At 39.4% G+C, this 19,986-nt stretch overlaps 1 protein-coding gene across 5 annotated transcripts in view; it reads left to right on the forward strand.

The window, feature by feature from the left end:
• RARS2 (arginyl-tRNA synthetase 2, mitochondrial) overlaps positions 1 to 19,986 on the forward strand; it is an 80,544-nt gene that overhangs the window by 48,293 nt on the left and 12,265 nt on the right. For 4 of the 5 annotated variants that reach the window (XM_036871518.1, XM_036871524.1, XM_036871522.1 and 1 more), the window contains 6 exons: positions 2,463 to 2,518; positions 4,870 to 4,953; positions 8,032 to 8,108; positions 16,776 to 16,934; positions 17,973 to 18,079; positions 18,152 to 18,261. In XM_036871518.1, the coding sequence (XP_036727413.1) occupies positions 2,463 to 2,518; positions 4,870 to 4,953; positions 8,032 to 8,108; positions 16,776 to 16,934; positions 17,973 to 18,079; positions 18,152 to 18,261 (593 nt within the window). The remainder of the gene's footprint in view (positions 1 to 2,462; positions 2,519 to 4,869; positions 4,954 to 8,031; positions 8,109 to 16,775; positions 16,935 to 17,972; positions 18,080 to 18,151; positions 18,262 to 19,986) is intronic. The other variant, XM_036871521.1, reaches the window with a different exon arrangement.

The raw sequence follows: 19,986 nt of genomic DNA on the forward strand, positions 1-19,986 counted from the left end.
CAGTGAGAAGGATGTGTACTCCCTAACCTAGTTTCCCAGTTCTCTCCATATGGGCATTCACCAATACCAGTTTCTTGGTTACCCACCTAGAGATATTCTGTGCATTTGTAAACAGATCACACACATTATTTGCTGTTCTTCTCCTTGCTTTTTTCATTAAACAATGTAGCTTACATTCCTTTAATATCAGTACATCCAGGGCTGGCTTATTTTTATTATTTCATAGTATTCTGTTGTCTGGAGATTTTTTTTTTTAATCAGCTTTATTGAGGTATAATTACATACAGTACAATACAGTTCACCATATTTCAACATGTAATTTGATGAGTTTTGTCAAAGATGTCCAGGTCTCATCACCACCACTACGATTAGGAGATATAACAGTTTCTCTGTCATTTTTTTTTTTTTTTAACCTTCATCTGTATTACTCTCTTTTATTCTGCTTACTTTGGATTTGGTTTGAGCCTCCCTTTCTAGTTTCTTACAGGAGAGCTTTAGGTCATTGATTTGAAACCTTTCTTCTTTTCTAATATAAACATTTCATGGTATAGATTGTTCTGCTTTAGCTACATATCACGAATTTGCTAGTAAGGCAGTCCTAAGGGTCACCCTGTTGGCTGACGTTCCTCATAGGGATCACAGTCCTTCACTGTCCTGTTGTTTAGTTTCGTAAAACCAGTGTTGTATATATCTTTCTTGTTTCCTGGTTGTTTTAACCCTATTGAAGAACATTTGCTTTCTTTCTAAATAATGATTAAATGAATATCCTCATAGTTTCATGACTTCACAATTGTGCACAGGTATCTGTAGGATCAAGTTTTTAAATTGTAATACCCTTAAAAGGGTAAATATTGATAACAATGCTTTGGAGACAGACCAAAATTAAGCTCTGTTTTTACCACTTTTTTTTTTAATATAAATTTATTTATTTATTTTATTTCTGGTGCATTGGGTCTTCTTCGCTGCACACGGGCTTTCTCTAGTTGCGGCCAGTGGGAGCTACTCTTCGTTGCAGTGCGCAGGCTTCTCATTGCGGTGGCTTCTCTTGTTGCGGAGCACGGGCCGTAGGCGCCTCGGCTTCAGTAGTTGTGGCGTGCGGCCTCTAGAGCTCAGGCTCAGTAGTTGCGGCGCACGGGCTTAGTTGCTTCGTGGCATGTGGGGTCTTCCTGGACCAGGGCTCGAACCCGTGTCCCCTGAATTGGCAGGCGGTTTCTTAACCACTGTGGGAAGTCCCTTTACCAATTTTAACCAGCTGTGTTCTAGTTAATATATCTTTTTTTAATATTGAAAAACTTATGAAATTTTCAAACATACACAAAATAGAGGAAAGGTATGTTAAGTCCCATAGGCTCATCACCCAGGTTCAAGAGTCCTCAAGATATTGCCAAATTTGCTTCATTATCTTTTTTCCTTTTTGTATCTCAAGTCCCTCATCACAAATAAAAGATGAGAGTACCTTACATCACAGCTCTTCTGAGCATTAAGTGAATTAATGCATGTAAAGTGTGTCACACTGTGCCTGTCAGATAGTGAGTGTGCTCTAGAAGCATTTGCTATTGTTAAATTATTGATTACAACGTCTCAACCACCAAGAGTAATAAATGTGTTGCTTGAGAATTTGGAGTGGTAAATCCTATTTCTGGTTATCCTGGGAAGCTTTATATATAAATATTTCTATATTTTTGTTTTAATTTCTGATACAATAAATATTGATAGATATTACTCATATAAGCAAAATTTCTTTGGGGTCCCCAATAATTTTTAAGAAGTTAAAGAATTGAGAAGTAGTGCACTAAACTTAATTTCTAATAATGTACATTGTTTGTATCAAAACATATGTCTGAATTTCCTCATCTTTTTATCAGTCCTCAAATGTATCTGCTTCCTAAGTGTGCCACTTCTGTGTATGTTATGTGACTACCTCAGGAGTCACAGGATCGGGCTTCCCTGGTGGCGCAGTGGTTGAGAATCCGCCTGCCAATGCAGGGGACATGGGTTCGAGCCCTGGTCTGGGAAGATCCCACATGCCGCGGAGCAACTGGGCCCGTGAGCCACAACTGCTGAGCCTGCGTGTCTGGAGCCTGTGCTCCGCAACAAGAGAGGCCGCGATAGTGAGAGGCCTGCGCACCGCGATGAAGAGTGGCCCCCGCTTGCCGCAACTAGAGAAAGCCCTCGCACAGAAACGAAGACCCAACACAGCCAAAAATAAATAAATAAATTTAAAAAAGAAAAGATGACTACTATCTTTAAAAAAAAGAGTCACAGGATCAATTTCACTAAGGATGGTTCTTTCTGAGATCTAATTTATCTTTGCTCTAAATGTCTAATCTTTAACTATCTTTGCCCTAAATTACCAAAGGCTGTAGTCCACAATTGTATTAAACTATGGAGCTATAACCTAGTTCATTTTAGAACTCTTGTTCTTAGAACAGAAAAAATAAACTTTTGCAATTATCTTGCAGTTCACCTAATGTTGCCAAAAAATTTCATGTTGGACATTTGCGTTCTACCATCATAGGTAAGTGTCATTAGTTTCACAGAAAATACTGAGCATGCCTTTCGGGGCTGTATTTGGTAATAGAGTCTAATGGTTTAAGGCTTAAGTAACAAAAGGACAAAAAACAAAGAAGTTGAAATTTATATGAGCTTAATGCTAATTAAATATGACCAAAAAAATGGAAAAAATTGGTTTAGAAATGGCAAAAAGAATTTGTTTCAAAACCAAAAGATTAACTCAGAAACCAGGTTTAACTGGTATGTATGTTTTGATTTTAACTTGTTAAAAATACGTATGCATATGAAGAAGGACTGAAAGATGCCAAAATGAAAATAGTTATATGGGATTGATAGTCATCCTCCCAATTTTTTTGTTCATATTTGTTTTATAAAAGAAACTCAGTCTCAGTCATGTGAGTACTAACTGGAGTTTTCAAGACTGAAAATTGAAACAAGACTATCCTAATAAAGAGAGATTACTATAGTATTGTACTTCATGGCTGTAATGCTTCAGTGTATAATAAGCTTATGGTTTCCATTTACTTAAAGCATGACATTGTGTAGCAGCCCAATCTTAAAACTGCAGTTAGAATTGTATAATATTAGAATTGGAAGGGATTTTGGAGTTTATCTCATGTAATCTGTCTTCCAGTATAGAAATCTGTCTTTTGCATGCTTACAAGAAAGTCATTTATTCCATACTGGAATACTTTAAAGACGGAGAAATCAGTATTTGTGGCATAGATTGTTACCGCACTAGTCAGCTCTCATTGTTACAAAGTTCTCAAGCAGCATTTTAAGAGAGGAAATGACAGGACTTGATGAAAAAGAATATAAGAAATATAATGTATAAGAAAAGCTGTTGTCTTACATGAGTAAGTCAAAAGCATAGGGTTGAACATGATAGTTGTTTGACAGTTGTTAAGGGAAATATTTGAACCAGCAAGAGATAATTATTGAAACTTACCATGTTAAGTGTTTTCATGTGTTATCTCAACTAGTTTCACAATAGCCCTGTTTATTAAGTACTGTGATTATAGATGAGGAAACTCAGATACCAAAAGTAACTTTCCCGAAATCACACAGCTAGTAAGTATTGCAGCCAGGATTTGAAATTAGGCAGTCTAATTCCAAAAGCCTAGGTTCAGACATTTAGTTGGACTTATAAGATACTAAGGTGCTAAGAAAAAATAGGAATATAGTCTGAGTACCAGCTGCAAAAGGTGAGTCCTGTTGCTGAGACCATATACCTTGGGAAAGTCTAGAAGTAGGGAAACTGGAGAAGCAACTGCAGTACTTTGTCAGCTATGCATATTGGCGAGGGGTTATTTGCAGAAAACTAGATCCACTCTAGTAAAAGCAGGAAGGAATTTACTATGGGATATTGAATAGTTTGCAAAGTTGTTGGGAGTGCTGAAGAAGCTTTGGATTAAGCTGACATAGATGACTCACAAAAGTATAGCACAGAGCTTGATCATCAAGGGAGCTTCTGCCTTTTCTGCGATCACTGCCACTGCCACAGTCAGGAAACTGCCACTACTCCTGCCATGCCTTCTAGAATTCAGACTAGCAAAAGAGGCCACCTATACCCTATCTTTCACTTCCCTTGGAGGTCAGATGACAGGACACTAGGACCTCTAGTAGTGATGCCACTAAAAAACAAAGCCTCCACTACTGTGCTTGTCAGAAAAAATAAAGGTAGCTCCCTTTCCACCTCATTTCTACCGTCTAGATCACGTACAAAGTGTATCAAATTGCCCAAACCTAAATGGCTTCTGGAACCCTAACTGCCAGAGATTCTGAGGAGTGTTATTTTTAGCTTTCCAGCCTCTGCAGTATGTGAGGGCACACTAGAAGGAGAGTGGAATAGAGGTCAAATGTCAAACCAGCATCAGCAGTACAGGAAGGTGGAGGCCTTGGACTGCTATGTGCTGTTAGTTAGGGAGCAGCATGAGAGGATGGACTTCATGATTGAAAGAAGGTGGAATGGGCTACCTAGAAAAAGAAAAATCAGTATGGCTAGGTTCTTTAGGACATAGCCAAATTACATATTTCTTGTTAACTACTGAGATTCTGTTATTTTCTGTCCTTGGAATTGACTTGGAATCGCAATTACTTGAACATGTGTTCCTAACCCCCATTAATGTTGTTGAAAATTGTGAGATTCTTTAGAATAACTACCTCCTCCAAAATAATTCCTTACTCCCTTTCCATGACGTAGATGAAAACACAATAATGAATGTTTTAGTAAAAAGAAATTGTTAGTAAATTTTGCCAAAAGAATTTTCAGTGTTATGCTTTTATATTAGAGAAGCACATGGTTCTTATACCAAAATGGATAATGAGAAACTGTGTATTTTATTGATTTACTAGGAAACTTTATAGCAAATCTCAAAGAAGCTTTAGGACATCAAGTAACAAGAATAAATTATCTTGGAGATTGGGGCATGCAATTTGGTAAGTAAATTTGAGGTTTTATTTTTCATATCATTAAGTTTAATTTCTTTTAATATCTCATTACTTAATCACCTGGACAGAATACGGGCAGAATTCCATTGGATGAGGTAGTGCCTCCTACCTGTTTTTTTCCCCTAATGGCTCTTTTGCATAAATCTTCTATATTACTTATTAGAGTAATTCTCACCATACAAGTAAGTTTTCGGGGAGGAAGCTTCATACAATCAGAACGAGACCTGATAAATACAGACTTTTTTGGTTTTATTAAAGAAAAGTAGCTTACATTCGTTAGTTAAATGTAGAAGTAAGTATTAGGGAAAAAGTAAGCCTAGGTATACACCCTTCTCAACCACAGCCCTGCCATTTTTAAAACTAGTGAAGTCCAGCCTCCCTGGTCCATCCTACATGAAATGTCGTACCCTGGGCCAGTGGCATAAAGGAAGAACAAACTGGGATACTTTGGCTTCCCCTTAAATTGTACAAGTGGCGGAGGGGGGCGGTGAGGGTGAGGGTCAAAAAGAAAAGAGAGAAAGAGAAGAGTGAGACCCAAACAGTTCAGTGCCGCAGATTATCTCTAATGTCATGAGTTTACTCAGAACCATTCCTAGCTCATATACTGCAGTAATCAAGGTGTGGAAGGACAAGATAAATGAAGTTGCTATAGTAGTGAAGGACTGGTAGCATGTGAAATGCGAACTTTTTATTAAAATCTCTGGCAACTACCAGGTGCATTTTAAGATTCAGCCCTAGTGTCACCTCTGAAAAGTGTTCTCTGACAGCCAGACACACCCTTGCCCACTTTCTCACATCACCAAGTTCCTAGTACCCAGCTCTACTCAAATAGGCTTCTCTCTTACTGTATTCTTTTGTGTGCTTCTCTCCTCTGCTAGGGGAAATGTTCCATGAAAGCATGGGCTGTGTCTTACTTATTTTTGTATCCATAGTGCTTGGCACTTAAGAGGCACTCAGAATGATGAATGAATCTGTCTTGGGAAGTATTTCACAATACTACTCCAAAAGAAAGGCTGTGTAACATTTTAAAGCTTCTGTAAAGTGCCAGTTCTGAAGTTCACTGATACTGTTATGTTCCATATCTAGTGAAATGAAATCAGTTTCTGAAAGACAGATTTATCATGACCTTCTCTTAGGAATATTATCCTTTCAGTTAATCAGAATCCTTTTTAGACCCTAAAAAGGGTACAACTTGAACCTAACAGTGCCCTTACTATTCACTGTGGAGGAACAGAAAACATGCCCTGCATTTTATAAACCCACCTGCAGTTCACAGTGGGTACTGAGAGGTTTGGACTCTAGGCTGAACAGTCAGATTTAATAGATGGCATCCACTTTATATCAGTTTGGCCGATTCAGGCATTTCACAGCCATTAGCAAATATGTGATTATGATATTCATTACATTTTAGCTGCAGGATTTTATTGTAGTGGTTTTTTTCTAAAGGACTACTATGGTTAATGATCTGTCGACATTTCCATTATAACCATCATTGTTGAAGAGTTTTAATTTTGGCTGTTCACCTATCCCCTATTAAAAGTTGGCAGACAGTTCCTAAGTACAGAATTAGTTTTTGAAAATGTATTAGGTTGAATATTAAATGGAATTGGCCTTTACTTGTCCTATTTCTGTTTTTTAGAACACTCTTTCCACACCCTACTCCCAAGACCCTGAATCATAATCCCATTTGCTTTTGCTTGAAAGTGAATAGTGCTGATATATGTTTTAGTCATCCTTCTAGTTCCTGTCTAAGCCCCAAAGATTGTCTACCCCGTGTTTAGTAACATCCCACTTTCTGCTGAGCCTACATAGAAGAATGTACATCAGCAAGGCCCAGTGGCAATTGCTCCTTTAGATCTGAAGCTAGGTAACTGATATAGTTGTAGAAACAGACTAGCTTTTAAAGTAAGTGCACTGCCTGTAATTACTCTTGGCCCAGGCTGCATCTATCCTTTCGATCCAAAATTGTGGTCATCTTTTAGCGAAATATCTTAAGAGTATAAATATTCACAGTCCATACTAAGGATTTTCATTGTAGTTTACAAACCTCATTATTTTTTTTTTAAATTTTATTTATTTATTTATTTATTTATTTACTTACTTACTTATTTATTTATTTATTTATTTATTTATGGCTGTGTTGGGTCTTCGTTTCTGTGCGAGGGCTTTCTCCAGTTGCGGCAAGCGGGGGCCTCTCACTACCGCGGCCTCTCCCGCTGCGGAGCACAGGCTCCAGACGCGCAGGCTCAGTAGTTGTGGCTCACGGGCCCAGTTGCTCCGCGGCATGTGGGATCCTCCTAGACCAGGGCTCGAACCCGTGTCCCCTGCACTGGCAGGCAGACTCTCAACCACTGCGCCACCAGGGAAGCCCCTCAATTATTTTTTAAAAAACGGTTGAAATTAATACCTTCCCTGAACTTATCATCAAAGACTAAAAGAAAAAAAAAAATTGGCAAATAAAAGACAAATCAAAGCAGATCAGCCAGAGCAAAGCATTATGTCACTTGGTCACCTTGAATGGGAGAAGTGATCAGGGCTGTTTCAAGTTTTATCTTCAGTTATTTAAGAATATTGTAACACTAAGCTAATCCTACCTTGTTTTATTTTCACACCTACAAGTTTAAAAAGTTCGTTTTGAAAACACTTTCCATCAGTTTCTTTTCACAAATTTTTGAGTGTCTAGTGCCTGGCATCACGATGTCCTTCCACAGAGTAGCTGCTCAATAAATGCTTGTTTTATTAATGTCTTGTAGGGAGGTTTTGGGCACCGTTAGCATAAAGATAAATTAGTCCCAGGCTCTGCCTTGGATGAGCTCATAGTCTTTAGGTTTCTGTGGAATTAATTTCAGTGAGCTCTTCAATATATTGAATTTATGATTCAATATATTGAATTTGACTTGTGTCAGTTTATGGGGTAGCAGAACGTGATAGTGTGTGTTTTGCAATATTTTCAGGGTGCATAATTATGAGAGGTTAATCTTTTTATAGAACTATACCTGTTCCCTGCCATGACTGTTCTCTACTGTTCGATTGTATAATTTTTTCATTTATGGATTACTGTGCTAGGTCTTTTGGGAACTGGCTTCCAGCTGTTTGGCTATGAAGAAAAACTCCAGTCCAATCCTTTACAGCATCTCTTTGAAGTAAGTTGGCAAGAAACAATGTTCAAAAATGCTTCAGCTTTTTTTTTCAGAGTACAGTGCAGCTTCGTAACATATTTTTAATCCCAGAGGTTTTAAAAAAAAAACAACAACAAAACTGTTCCTTAAAACAAGGACCCAAAACAATTGAAAATGTTGCTTATACTTTACTAGGGAGTTCCTTTCATTTTCGAATCCAGGTGTTTCTTTTACTAGTATTTTAGTTGATTTGGGACAGTATTTCTCCAGGTATAGAAACTTCTTAGCATAAACACACAGAATAACATATTCAGCATAGAACTCTTTCAGTTTTTATTAGTTACGTACTGCAGTTTTCTTCATGTTAATAAGTATAATTCATTTAGCCTTGAGAAAACATGAGTGTATACTTTTTTGCTCTTGTTCTGATGTGGGGGAAAGCACATGTGTTTCTCTGAATTTGTGTGCACTTTTTTCATTTTTCTTTAAGCTCCTTTTCCTGCCTTTTGCCCAATGTGAACTTCTTTCTGTTCTACCTCATTTAGTCCGTTGGATACTCTGCTTTTCTGTCCTCAGTCCTTCCTGGAGTTCATTAATAAAGCCCTTCCTGTCCAATTAATCTCAAGGGATGTGTTTCCTTTTCATTGTCCCAGTTGTTATCTCTGCTGTTTCTGGGCCTGACAAGAAGGAACACAGATACTATGTCAGCCACACTGGTGACATACCAGGGATTAGACTAAGGATGTGTATGAGGAAGAGCACTTGCCAATCAATGTTTTACTTCTCTAGCCAGAGCCACGGAGAGCACTTCATCATTTTCCTTTTTGTTGAATTATTTTTCTCCTGCAGCTGGCTTTGTATCAATAGCTAAATTAACAAAACACGTTCTGATTCTTAAAGACCTTTAAAGGTTTGTGATTTCCTCCTAAGTCTTTGCCTTCACTCTCACTGTAAATGCCTACATTTTGATTTATACTATTAACCAAAAGATTTATTTTTCTCTCTTTCCCATTAAGAGTTTTATTGATAGTCAAGAGTTTAAAAATTAATAATTCTTTATGGTTGTCTATAAAGCCTGCCACCTTAGTGCCTGGAATTTTTACTGTATTATTTTTTTTAAAACTTTGAATAATCGTGAGTACTTTTTACCACGAGGTTAGTGAACCTTTCGTCAGATCCAGGCCCCAGAGACAACCCACGGTGCAGGAAATACAAATACCCACTTGGAGACCTTCTGCCGTTGAGAGAACATTTTTAAGAATTTAGAGTACAGTTTGACATATGAGAGTTACCACTCTCATCTTTCACCCACCCAACCTCAGGAGTTTTTAATTTAATCCTGTAAATTGTAAATCTTTCTTGCCCATAATGTTTTAAATATTTTAGTAAAATTTGTTCTTAAACTCCATAGAAACCTAAACATGTGTTTCTTTCTATGCAGTTTAATACAGTGTCCTGCCTCTTGAGACTCATAAGAAGTGGGAGATCAGACATCTCTGTTAGAGGTTGTTAATTGATGGACACACAAAAGGAAGGAACAAGGGCAGGGGGTACTTTTATGAATAACTGGAAACTCAAGGCACAGTGTTGTTGCTTTCATTCAGTGTTCTTTTGCCTAGTAGCTTCATAGGGGAGCAGTATTTATAGACAAAAGAGAGCAAGTCAGATACACCCACCTTGCTGTTTGTAATAGAAGATAGAAATCCATTTAGAGTACTTATCTGCTCTCTTCCTCCTTCCTTTGCAGGATGGAGAAAATGCAGAGCCTAAAGTGGCAGCCTCTAGGTTATTTTATCTTTGTGCTAATTTTTGGAGACCCAGGTGCATTTTAAAATTACAGCTGTCACCGTAGATTACTTTCAACAACAACGTTTAGTATAAATGAGGAATTTTTTCCCTTTTTTTATTTTTGGAACGTTAAGCAAATATTAATAAATGATTTTACCCTGTTCCTAAACAGAAAACCTGAACCTTGGTCGAACACATTCTTTTCCTTCTCGAGTTATACTTGGAGCTCTTTGAGAGGAAGGACCTGTCTTCCTGATTTTTTATCTGCAGCCACACACACTGTGCCTTGCAGTAAATGCTTGAATGAATTTGCCTCTTCCATTTAAGTTGTGGCATAAAGAAACCTATTGTATAGCTCCAAGGAAGGGCTAACTATCGTAGGACACCCTATTTATCATTGGTCAAAAATCTAACTTATTTTATTATGCAGTTTACTGATGAAGAATCTAAGGGCCAGACCCAAGGTTCCAACACAGGCAGTTTGGCTCCGGAGTGTTCTGTGCACTGCACTGCACCGCCCCCCGCTGGCATTATGGAATGCCTTTCTGAGCCATTCATTTCCACTGCTTGTAATTACTTAAAAAGCATTTTCCTTTCTTTCGTCCTTGAGTTGCTGTACGAAGGGCACAATTAGTAGTTTAGTTTTGGCAGTTTCAACCTTCTGGCGTATTTGTTTTGAATTTGGCTTCGGCCATCCAAGAGCAGATTTTGTGGCCTACATCCCTCTAAATTGCACCATGATCAGTATCCCCCCAGTTCTGGTTTCTTGGCCAGATTAGAAATGATATTATATGATAGTTTTAACATTTCTTTTCTGTGATGAAAATATTTACAACTACAGTCGTTTCTCTACTGCATTTCCATGTTTGTGCTTTGCTTTATTACTGGTGTTTCTCTGTACCTGTAGTCATTCTTTTCCCAGGACATCTGGCTATGCTGTGCATAGACCTAGGACTTTTGTTAGCCAACATTTGAAACCTTTCCTTTAGTTGTTCTAATTTGTTGTCACAAAACGGGAAGTGGTTTTTAATAGTTCCTCCCCCCTGAATCGGCCGATGAGTTAAATAATACATTTGCTGTTAAAATTCACACTGTTGATTCAAAGAAAACATTTGTAGTAAGTTTTGGAATACTTATCAAAAAGACTTTCCATTTGTATCTAAAAGTAATTTCTTATGATAAGTTAGTGTTAAATCTAAATCATGGGCATATGGGAGTCATCATTTACTCATATCTGTTTTAATAATTTTTAAAAGTAATTTCTCAGGGTTCCTCCTAGATTTAAACTACTTGAATGGACCTTGATAACACTGTGCCTTTAAGAACGTATAACCCAGCTGCTTTTTCTGCTTTTGGTTTTTTGTTTTGGGGTTTTTTGCCCTAGAAGGTTTTAGAACTTGACTTATTGGTGTTGCATATTAATTTGGATTTTGTGAACTATAGAATTCCTCTGAAATATGAGCAGCCTGCCATAAGAGGTAAATATCATGCCAATAAAATATGCATTAGTCCTGTACCGTAGCACTGGCATTTTTAAAGTTTCAAAATGACGCCTATAGTATTTCATTATTTTTACCCTGCCCCTTTCTGAAAGGATTTGAGGTAATCACAGTGATGGGCGTTTAATAAAAAAGACATAGAAAGTCAGAGATGATGTATTACTAGGTAATATTAGATAACAGACTTCACCGTGAGTTTCCCTATATCAGTAGCAAAAAAAAAAAAAAGAAGTAATAAAAAGAAAATAGGACAGGACCAAAGCACCAACCTGATGAGTGATAATGTTTACTTGCTCCCGTTTTTTAAAATGTGGAGGAAGTGTTCATTCGTCAAGAGACCGTGTGTTTTCTGGCTTTCGAATCCCAAAACAACTTCTCAAACTTAAAGTAATTCAAGACTAAATTGATTCTAGACATATATAGGATTATTTATGCAGTTAAAAATTCTTGTTTTTTAAAGAATTGAATTCAAAAGTTATTTGTTGGTTTAGGTCACTTTACTTTTTTCAGGAAAAATGACTGTTATGGTTGGTGTGGATTTTACTCATTATAACACTTACCTACAAGAAATAGCTTTTAAATTCTAAACCTAGATTGGAACACAGCCATCCCTTTTGAGAGCGGTGGGACTCAGCTTAAGTCAATGTTAGGGATTTCCCACCTCCCAGGTCACACAGAGGCTCTTATGTGCATCCCAGGGTGGCCATGGAGGCCTTTTCTTGGCTTCAGTCCACATTGGTCTTGACTCACAGGCCAGTACCCAAGCCTACATGATGCCATAGAGGCACACAGCTCTGCTTATTTGACAGACTTTACCTGGAGGTCTTGCTGTGGCCCAGTTCCACAGGCCCAGAGACCAGCCTCCCTGTGTAGGGACACTGTGAACCATTGCCCTCTGAGGGCCTGCTGCCACCTGAGGGGCTGCTCAGCTTCTCCTGCTCCCGGGAGTGTTTCCCTCAGCTCCTCCTCAGTCTAGGCAGCTCTCCTTTCCTCTCTGCCTGCAGCTTCTCCGCTTCACCATTGCTCTTGGCCATCTTCCACAAAGCCACGTGCCTTTCTGCCTCACCCCTACTACCCTGGGACAGCACTACAGTGTCCCATTGCCCTCTGAGCGTTCTTAGAGCAAGGATGGAAATACCGAGCAAGGCCAGAATACATGTTAAGAGCTCAGTCATTATCTCACCCTATTGAAATGTATGAAAAACACTTCTTTCAGCATGAGGAAAGTATTTATTAGGCACGGGTGCATGGTGATCTACAAGTTAGTAATTATCACCCTTGGATAAAGGTGTAAGATATCATGGATGTTATTGTGTATGTACAGAGGATAAAAATAGGAGATTCCAAACATTAAAAGAAGATGAAGGGATGGTAAAATGCTGTTTATATGCTGATAATGATGTACTAATGAGAAATTTGGTAATTAATAATTACTTCAAATGAGTTATTTTTTTACCTAGGAAGTTTTGACTTTATTAGCTGTTTGATGTATTGATGTATTAAATTATAATTACATTAATTTGAATTTCTTTAATATTTCATTTAACATCAGGAATCAGTCTCAACCAGAGAAATTTCTGATCAATACATGAAACATGAAACTAAAAATGAGCTTGTTTGAATTATAATCATGAATTTGATATATGTTATTTTCTTAAAAATGAGATCAAAGTTAAATGCATTCTAAGATAGAGGGCAAATAAATATTCAGATAAAAGGGTCTTTAGTGTCCAAGTTACGCTAACCATCCTTAGCAGTTACTCTCAGTTTTAAAGACAGAAATAACCAGGGATGGGGTTAGAGCCCTGCACCAAGGAATTCAGCTGTGCCTATGTGGCTAATGGTATTCTAGAATCAAATTTAATAAGAATAAGAGGGAGTGAGAGCATTTTCTACTACTTTAATTTTTCACACTTATTTCTTTACATTTGGGCAGATCATCCCGAGAGCTGATTATAATTAATCAATTAAATTAGAAATAAAATGTCATATGTTTTTTGGCAATCCCAACATCTAGAAATAGTGAAAAGGAAGGATTAATATTCATTTCAGTTAAGTCTCAGACATTTAGCTTACTCTCTAACAGAAATACAGCTGGCTTTTGCATTCTAGTAACTAAAAAGAAAAATTGTGTTTCCATCCTCAAAAACACTTTCCTTCAGCCACACTCTCTTATTTATCATATCCAAATTTAAAATTTCCTTTTTATTCCCTTTGAGTCTGGATCTAACCCCAAAAGGGAGCTGTCTTCAGAATGCATACTTTCTAAGGGTAGAGTGTTCATGGTAACTGTAGATTAAAAACTGTCTATAGTGTCAGAAGTGCAGAGTATAAAATTTACTTTGTGAAGGAAAACGCATTTCTTTTCTAAAACGTTGATGAATGTTAACAGTTTTATATAGTGCGTTTACAAGCAGATTCTTAAGTGCTAATTAAGGCTCTTCTATTGTTTGATAGTATCAGTTGATTTTCAGTAATGTTTGGTTTATCACTACAAATTGCTGAAATGCCAGGGTTCTTCAAGAATTAGGAAGGGCTTTTTGTTATGTTTTAATTATTTCTATTTTAAATTTTAAGAAAGGGAAAAGATTCTGGTGATTTTTTTTTTCTAAAAATATTCTTATCAATATTTTGAATGCTTATTAGAATTCTGAACGCTTATTAGAATTCTGAACGTTTGGCTATTTGAGTTTAGGGTCCTAAATTTTTTTAAAAAACTAATACCTTTCCTCTTCTGAAAATAAGGATATTTTTTGTATATTTGCTTAGAAATCGAATACACACATGTACACACACATGTGTATGTGAGAGAGAGAGAGATGGAGAGAGACGGGAAGAGAGAGATGGGGGAAGGGGGGAGAGATTAACTTTGAATCACAAGCCATTTATAGACACATATATATCTTTACTCCTGTAGGCTGGACTGTTACACAGTTGTCAATGGATAGGTCATTCAAAGGTCAGGAAGTCTGCTGATTATTATCTTACAGTGACTCTGTTTTCCTATGCCTTACCAAAAATCTTCTTTCTCTGTTTTCTAACGGACTTATTCATAGGACCATGTAGAAATTAATTTTTTATGATATGTGTGTCAGGTCTCCCAAGATCACCCCCAGGTTAGGGATTCACTAGGACTCACAGGACTCAACATATAGTTGTACTCACAGCTATGATTTATTACAGCAAAAGGATGCAAAACAAAACCAGCAAAGGGAAAAGGCACATGGGGGGAAGTCCAGAGGAAACCAGGCCCAAGCTTCCAAGAGTCCTTTCCTAGTGGAGTCACCCAGGATGCATTTAATTCCTCATACAACAAATTGTGACAGCGTGTGTGAAATGTTGTCTGCCAGGGAAGCTGACTGGTAGGTTCGATTGGAGGTTGATATGTAGGCACCCCCTGTGTAGCATGTAGTAAAATTCCAAACTCCCAGAAGGAAAGCAGGTGTTTGGCATAAACCATACTGTTTGCATAAACAGTTTAGGCACCGTGAGCCACTCTTATCAGTTAGGTTGGTGGGAACATTCTCAAAATTCAAGTTCCCAGAGGCCAGCCAAGGGCTAACCTTGCAAACAACACATTTTAAGGATAACAGTTTCCAGGCCTGCTACGTTAACTCTTTTCTGCACAATATGCTTTAAAGAGGGGGAAAAAAAAGATTAGGTAGTTTTAACCTTTATTTAGGAGTACTGATTTATTTACTTCTGCCATTCCAATAATTAACATGAGCCATCTATGAAAGGTGAGACATTTTTAGCTTGAGATAGTTGTTTAATGCCCTGTCCCTTTTGTTGGTAGTATCTAGTGGGTATAAGCCACATTATGGTTGTCCTAAAGTACTCTACAGCAATAAAATCACTTTTTCTACCCAAATGCTGCTGCCATGATATTTTGATATTACTGTAAGAGTTTAGAGGCCTCATATTTTTTGGTAGTTTATTTGCCAATTTTTATTACTTTCATGCTACTTTAATAGCTTTCTGGAAAAAAATATGAGGATAGTAAATTTATTGTTCGTGCTTCACCCTGGAAGTGAGTTACAACTTGTAAGTAAAATCTTTATAGTCCGTAATGCATAACTTCAGTATTACTTGAGGTGTAGTGTTGATATTTTTATGTCATTTATTAACCTTGCATTTTAGAGACTGGAAAATGATTCTGTGAACACAGAATCCTAGAAGTGGAAGAGCCCTTAACAAGCCATCCAACTGCACTCCTCTCATTGGGTTGGGGCAGGACTCAGCCAGCCAGGACGGATGGTGCAAAAGCACTCCAGGAGTGCGTGCTCCACACGGTTCTCAGGAGCCCAAGTCGGAGTATAACTAAGCTCACTATCCCAAAGGTCTTCCTAAATCACCTGTTTTTTTCTGGTCTTTGCAGATTTAGAGAACAGTTTAAAATTTTTTTCATTAAAACAACGGCTGAATCACCCTGTGGCCTTTTCTTTTCCAGATTGAACCATTCTACTAGCTTCAATCTTTTCTCAGAGAAGTTGCAGCAATAATTTCACTTTTTTTTTTTTTTTAGAAGTAATGCTAGCTTAGTCTAAACCAGGCATTCTTTTTTTTTGGCTGCGGTGTGCGGCATGTCGGATCTTAGTTCCCAGACCAGGGATCGAACCTGCACTCCCTACTGTGGAAGTGCAGAGTCTTAACCACTGGACCACCAGGGAAGTCCCTATTTTTTTTTGAATTTATTTATTTACTTATTTTTGGCTGTGTTGGGTCGTCGTTGCCGTGCACAGGCTTTCTGTAGTTGCAGCGAGTGGGGGCTACTCTTCGTTGGGTGCGCAGACTTATCATCACGGTGGCTTCTCTTGCTGCGGAGCACAGGCTCTAGGCACGCAGGCTCAGTAGTTGTGGCTCGTGGGCTCTAGAGGACAGGCTTAGTAGTTGTGGCGCACGGGCTTAGTTGCTCCATGGCATGTGGGGTCTTCCCGGACCAGGGCTCGAACCCGTGTCCCCTGCATTGGCAGGCGGATTCTTAACCACTGCGGCACCAGGGAAGTCCCTAACCAGGCATTCTTAACCCAAGGGTCTGTGAACTTGGATGAGAAGAAAAAATTACATATTTTCAGTAACCTCAGTCAGAAATTTAGCACTTCCTCTGTTACTATATCACAAGTATTTTTTAAAATTTGAATAATTGTATTTCAATGTAATTATTTCCTTTATAATCCTATGTATTTTACTTTATGCATTTTGAGAAGGGGTTATTAGGGCTCACTAAGGTAAGGGTCCATGGCAAAAAAAAAAAAGAAAAGAAAAAAAGGTTACACTCTGTGACGAGTGCACTTGTATAACCTTTAAATGAGAATTCTCCAGATTGTTTTGTTTTCTTCTTTTCCTTTTTGGAGATAACAGTGACTAGTAATGTACTTCATTTAACGTACTGTTGTGCCTTTAGGTTTATGTACAAGTTAATAAAGAAGCAGCAGACGATAAAAATGTAGCAAAATCAGCACATGAGTTCTTCCAGCGATTGGAACTGGGCGACACGCAAGCACTTGCACTCTGGCAGAAATTTCGGGACTTGAGCATAGAAGAGTACATTCGGATTTACAAGGTGCCCGCCCACTCTCCAGCTCTCCTGTCATGTGGTGCAGCTCTTGACGGGTACTCGTGGGTAGGAAGGGTGCTTCTGAAGCTTATATTTTAAGAACAGATTTGTCATTTGTCACTGAGTTGATAATTGGGACTCAGATATTGTTCTTTGGGCTGAAAGTTAGAGCTACAAAAGAAAGCCTGTGAACTTCACAGGCTGAATGTGAAGTGACATCCTGATACTTCATTTCAGTTTGGCTTTTCTCTTCTCTCTTCTATCATTCCTTCACTTTTTCTTAATCATTTTTTCTTCTTTTGCTTCCTTAGGCATAATATGTGACGGCTAGAAATTTGTTTGTCTAAAAACATGTTGGGGGTGGGAGAAATACAACAGTGAATAAAAGAGATATAAGTTCTTTTCTCATGGACTTTACACTCCAGCATGGACACAGCAGATTAAACAAATTCAAGGCAGTGCAAATTCAACAACATATACAGTCTGTTAGGTGGTGATGATGTATGGAGAAAAGTGAAGCAGGGGAGGGGGTGGGATCAGGTGTGCTGTCTGAAGAGAGTTTCAGCAAAGATCCCACATGGCTGGAGTAAGGAAGCAAGATGAAGAAAAGTAAGAGAGGAGGTTGAGGAGGTTGTAGAGTGGGGCGGGATGTAGGACATTTCCAGGGCTGTCCAGTGTAGCTTCCTGCTGCAGCGGAAACGTTCTGGATCTCTGCTGTCCAATATGGTAGCCTCTAGCCACATGTGGCCATTGAGCACTTGAAGTGTGAGTAGCGTAACTGAGAAAGTAAATCTTCAATTTTCCTTAATTTGAATTTGAATAGCCATTTGTGTCTGGCAACTCCCATGTTGGACAGCACAGTACCACTGTGAGGGCTTGACCGTGCGGGGGAGCCGTTAGGAAGGTTTGAGTCACGGAGTGACTTGATTTCATTCTTATTTTCCCCATCTGTCTGACAGACTGTAGAACATCGTATTTTGTCTTAGGGTAAGATAATAGGACACATGCGTAACTTTTTTTTCTTTTGTTTCCAAATCCTTTTAGCGTCTAGGAGTACACTTTGATGACTATTCAGGAGAATCATTTTATCGTGAAAAATCTCAAGAAGTCTTAAAGTTGCTGGACAGTAAAGGACTCCTACAGAAAACAATGTATGATCAGGTTACTATTCTTTAGAAAGTTATTCATTCTGCTTTGAAGTTGGTATTGATGTTTTCTCTCAGTAGGGACAGCAGAAGGTCGTGTGCAGCCTTCCTGGCATTTTTTTACAGTGCTTTTTGCTCTTCAGAGTACTTTCCCACATGCTGTCTCTTGTTGCCGTCGCAAAATCCTGGTAAGCTTGGGAGAAAGAATATTATCTTGACGTTACATATGAGGAAACAAGCACAGAAAGTATAAGTGACCTGCCTAAGGTCACACAAGCTGATAATGGTATAACTGGAAGAGGGAAATATACCTCTTTGTACTCAACCCTGCCTTTTTAAAAAGATTCCATCCTGTTCCAAAAGGATTTAAAGCAGTTTATAAAAACAGGTGTACTGAGTTCGATGGGTAGCGGGAGCGGAGAGCGGCCCCCAGAGAGCCCCGAGCAGCCTCACCGCCGCCGCCGCCGGCCTGGTTGCCATCACAGCCGGGGAGGAGCCGCAGCCGTGAGCAGCGCGGTCGAGACCCGGCCGCCGCCCTCAGCGCTGCCGACACCGAGCCCGGCACGATGCGCAGCAGCGCAGGGGACGGTGGCCCGGGCAGCCTCATGTCGGCGGCGCCTGCCGGCGGGGACAAGAAACTCATCGCAGCGAAGGTTCTGGGAACATAAAATGGTTCAGTGTAAGAAATGGATATGGCTTCAGCAACAGGAACGACACCAAGGAAGATGTATGTGTACACCGGACTGCCGTAAAGAAGAAGAACCCGGGAAGTGCCTTCGCGGTGTAGGGGACGGAGAGACTGTGGAGCTCCATGTCGCTGAAGGAGAAGAGGGTGCGGAGCAGCAGACGTTGCAGGCCCTGGGGGTCCAGCGCAAGGCGGTACACGTGCACCAGCCCGTAACCATCACAGCCACTGTCCGCGTTGCAGGGGTCCTCCAAGCCACCTCCAGCAGAATTACCGGAACAGCGAGAGTGGGGAAAAGACGGAGGGATCCGAGAGTGCCCCCGAAGGCCAGGCCCGACAGCGCCGGCCCTACCGCAGGCGCCCACCTTACTGCGTGCCGAGAGCCTATGGGCGTGCGGAGAGCCTATGGGCGTCGACCACAGCGGTCCACCGTCCTGTGTAGGGAGAGGTGATGGAGGGTGCTGACATCCAGGGTGCAGGAGAACAAGGTAGACCAGTGAGACAGAACGTGTATCGGGGTTATAGACCACCATTCCGCAGGGGCCCTCCTCGCCAAAGACAGCGCAGAGAGGACGGCAGTGAAGAAGATAAGGAAAATCAAGGAGATGAGACGCAAGGTCAGGTCGGCAGCCACCTCAACGTCGCTACCGCCGCAACTTCAATTACAGGCGCAGACGCCCATAAAACCCTAAACCACAAAATGGTAAAGAGACAAAAGCAGCCGATCCACCAGCTGAGAATTCGTCCGCTCCTGAGACTGAGCAGGGCGGGGCTGAGTAAATGCCGGCTTACCGTCTCTACCATCATCCGGTTTAGTCATCCAACAAGAAGAAATGAATATGAAATTCCAGCAATAAGAAATGAACAGAAGATTGGAGCTAAAGACTAAAGTGCTTGCTTTTTGCCTGTTGACCGGATAACCAGAACTATCTGCGTTATCTATGCAGCATGGGGGTTTTATTATTTTTACCTAAAGACGTCTCTTTTGGTAATGATAAACGTGTTTTTTTTTTTTAAAAAAAAAAAAAAACCTGGATTTTCTCAATACACCTTTAAAGGTTTTTAAATTGTTTCATATCTGGTCGAGTTGAGATTTTTAAGAACCTCATTTTTAATTTATAATAAAAGTTTACAGCTTGATTTTTTCAAAAAGTCAACAAACTGCAAGCACCTGTTAATAAAGGTCTTAAATAAGTTTTAAAAAAAAGGTATACTACAACCCTAAGCT

The sequence above is a fragment of the Balaenoptera musculus genome, chromosome 12 (assembly GCF_009873245.2).
Source record: "Balaenoptera musculus isolate JJ_BM4_2016_0621 chromosome 12, mBalMus1.pri.v3, whole genome shotgun sequence".
Classification (NCBI taxonomy): domain Eukaryota; kingdom Metazoa; phylum Chordata; class Mammalia; order Artiodactyla; family Balaenopteridae; genus Balaenoptera; species Balaenoptera musculus.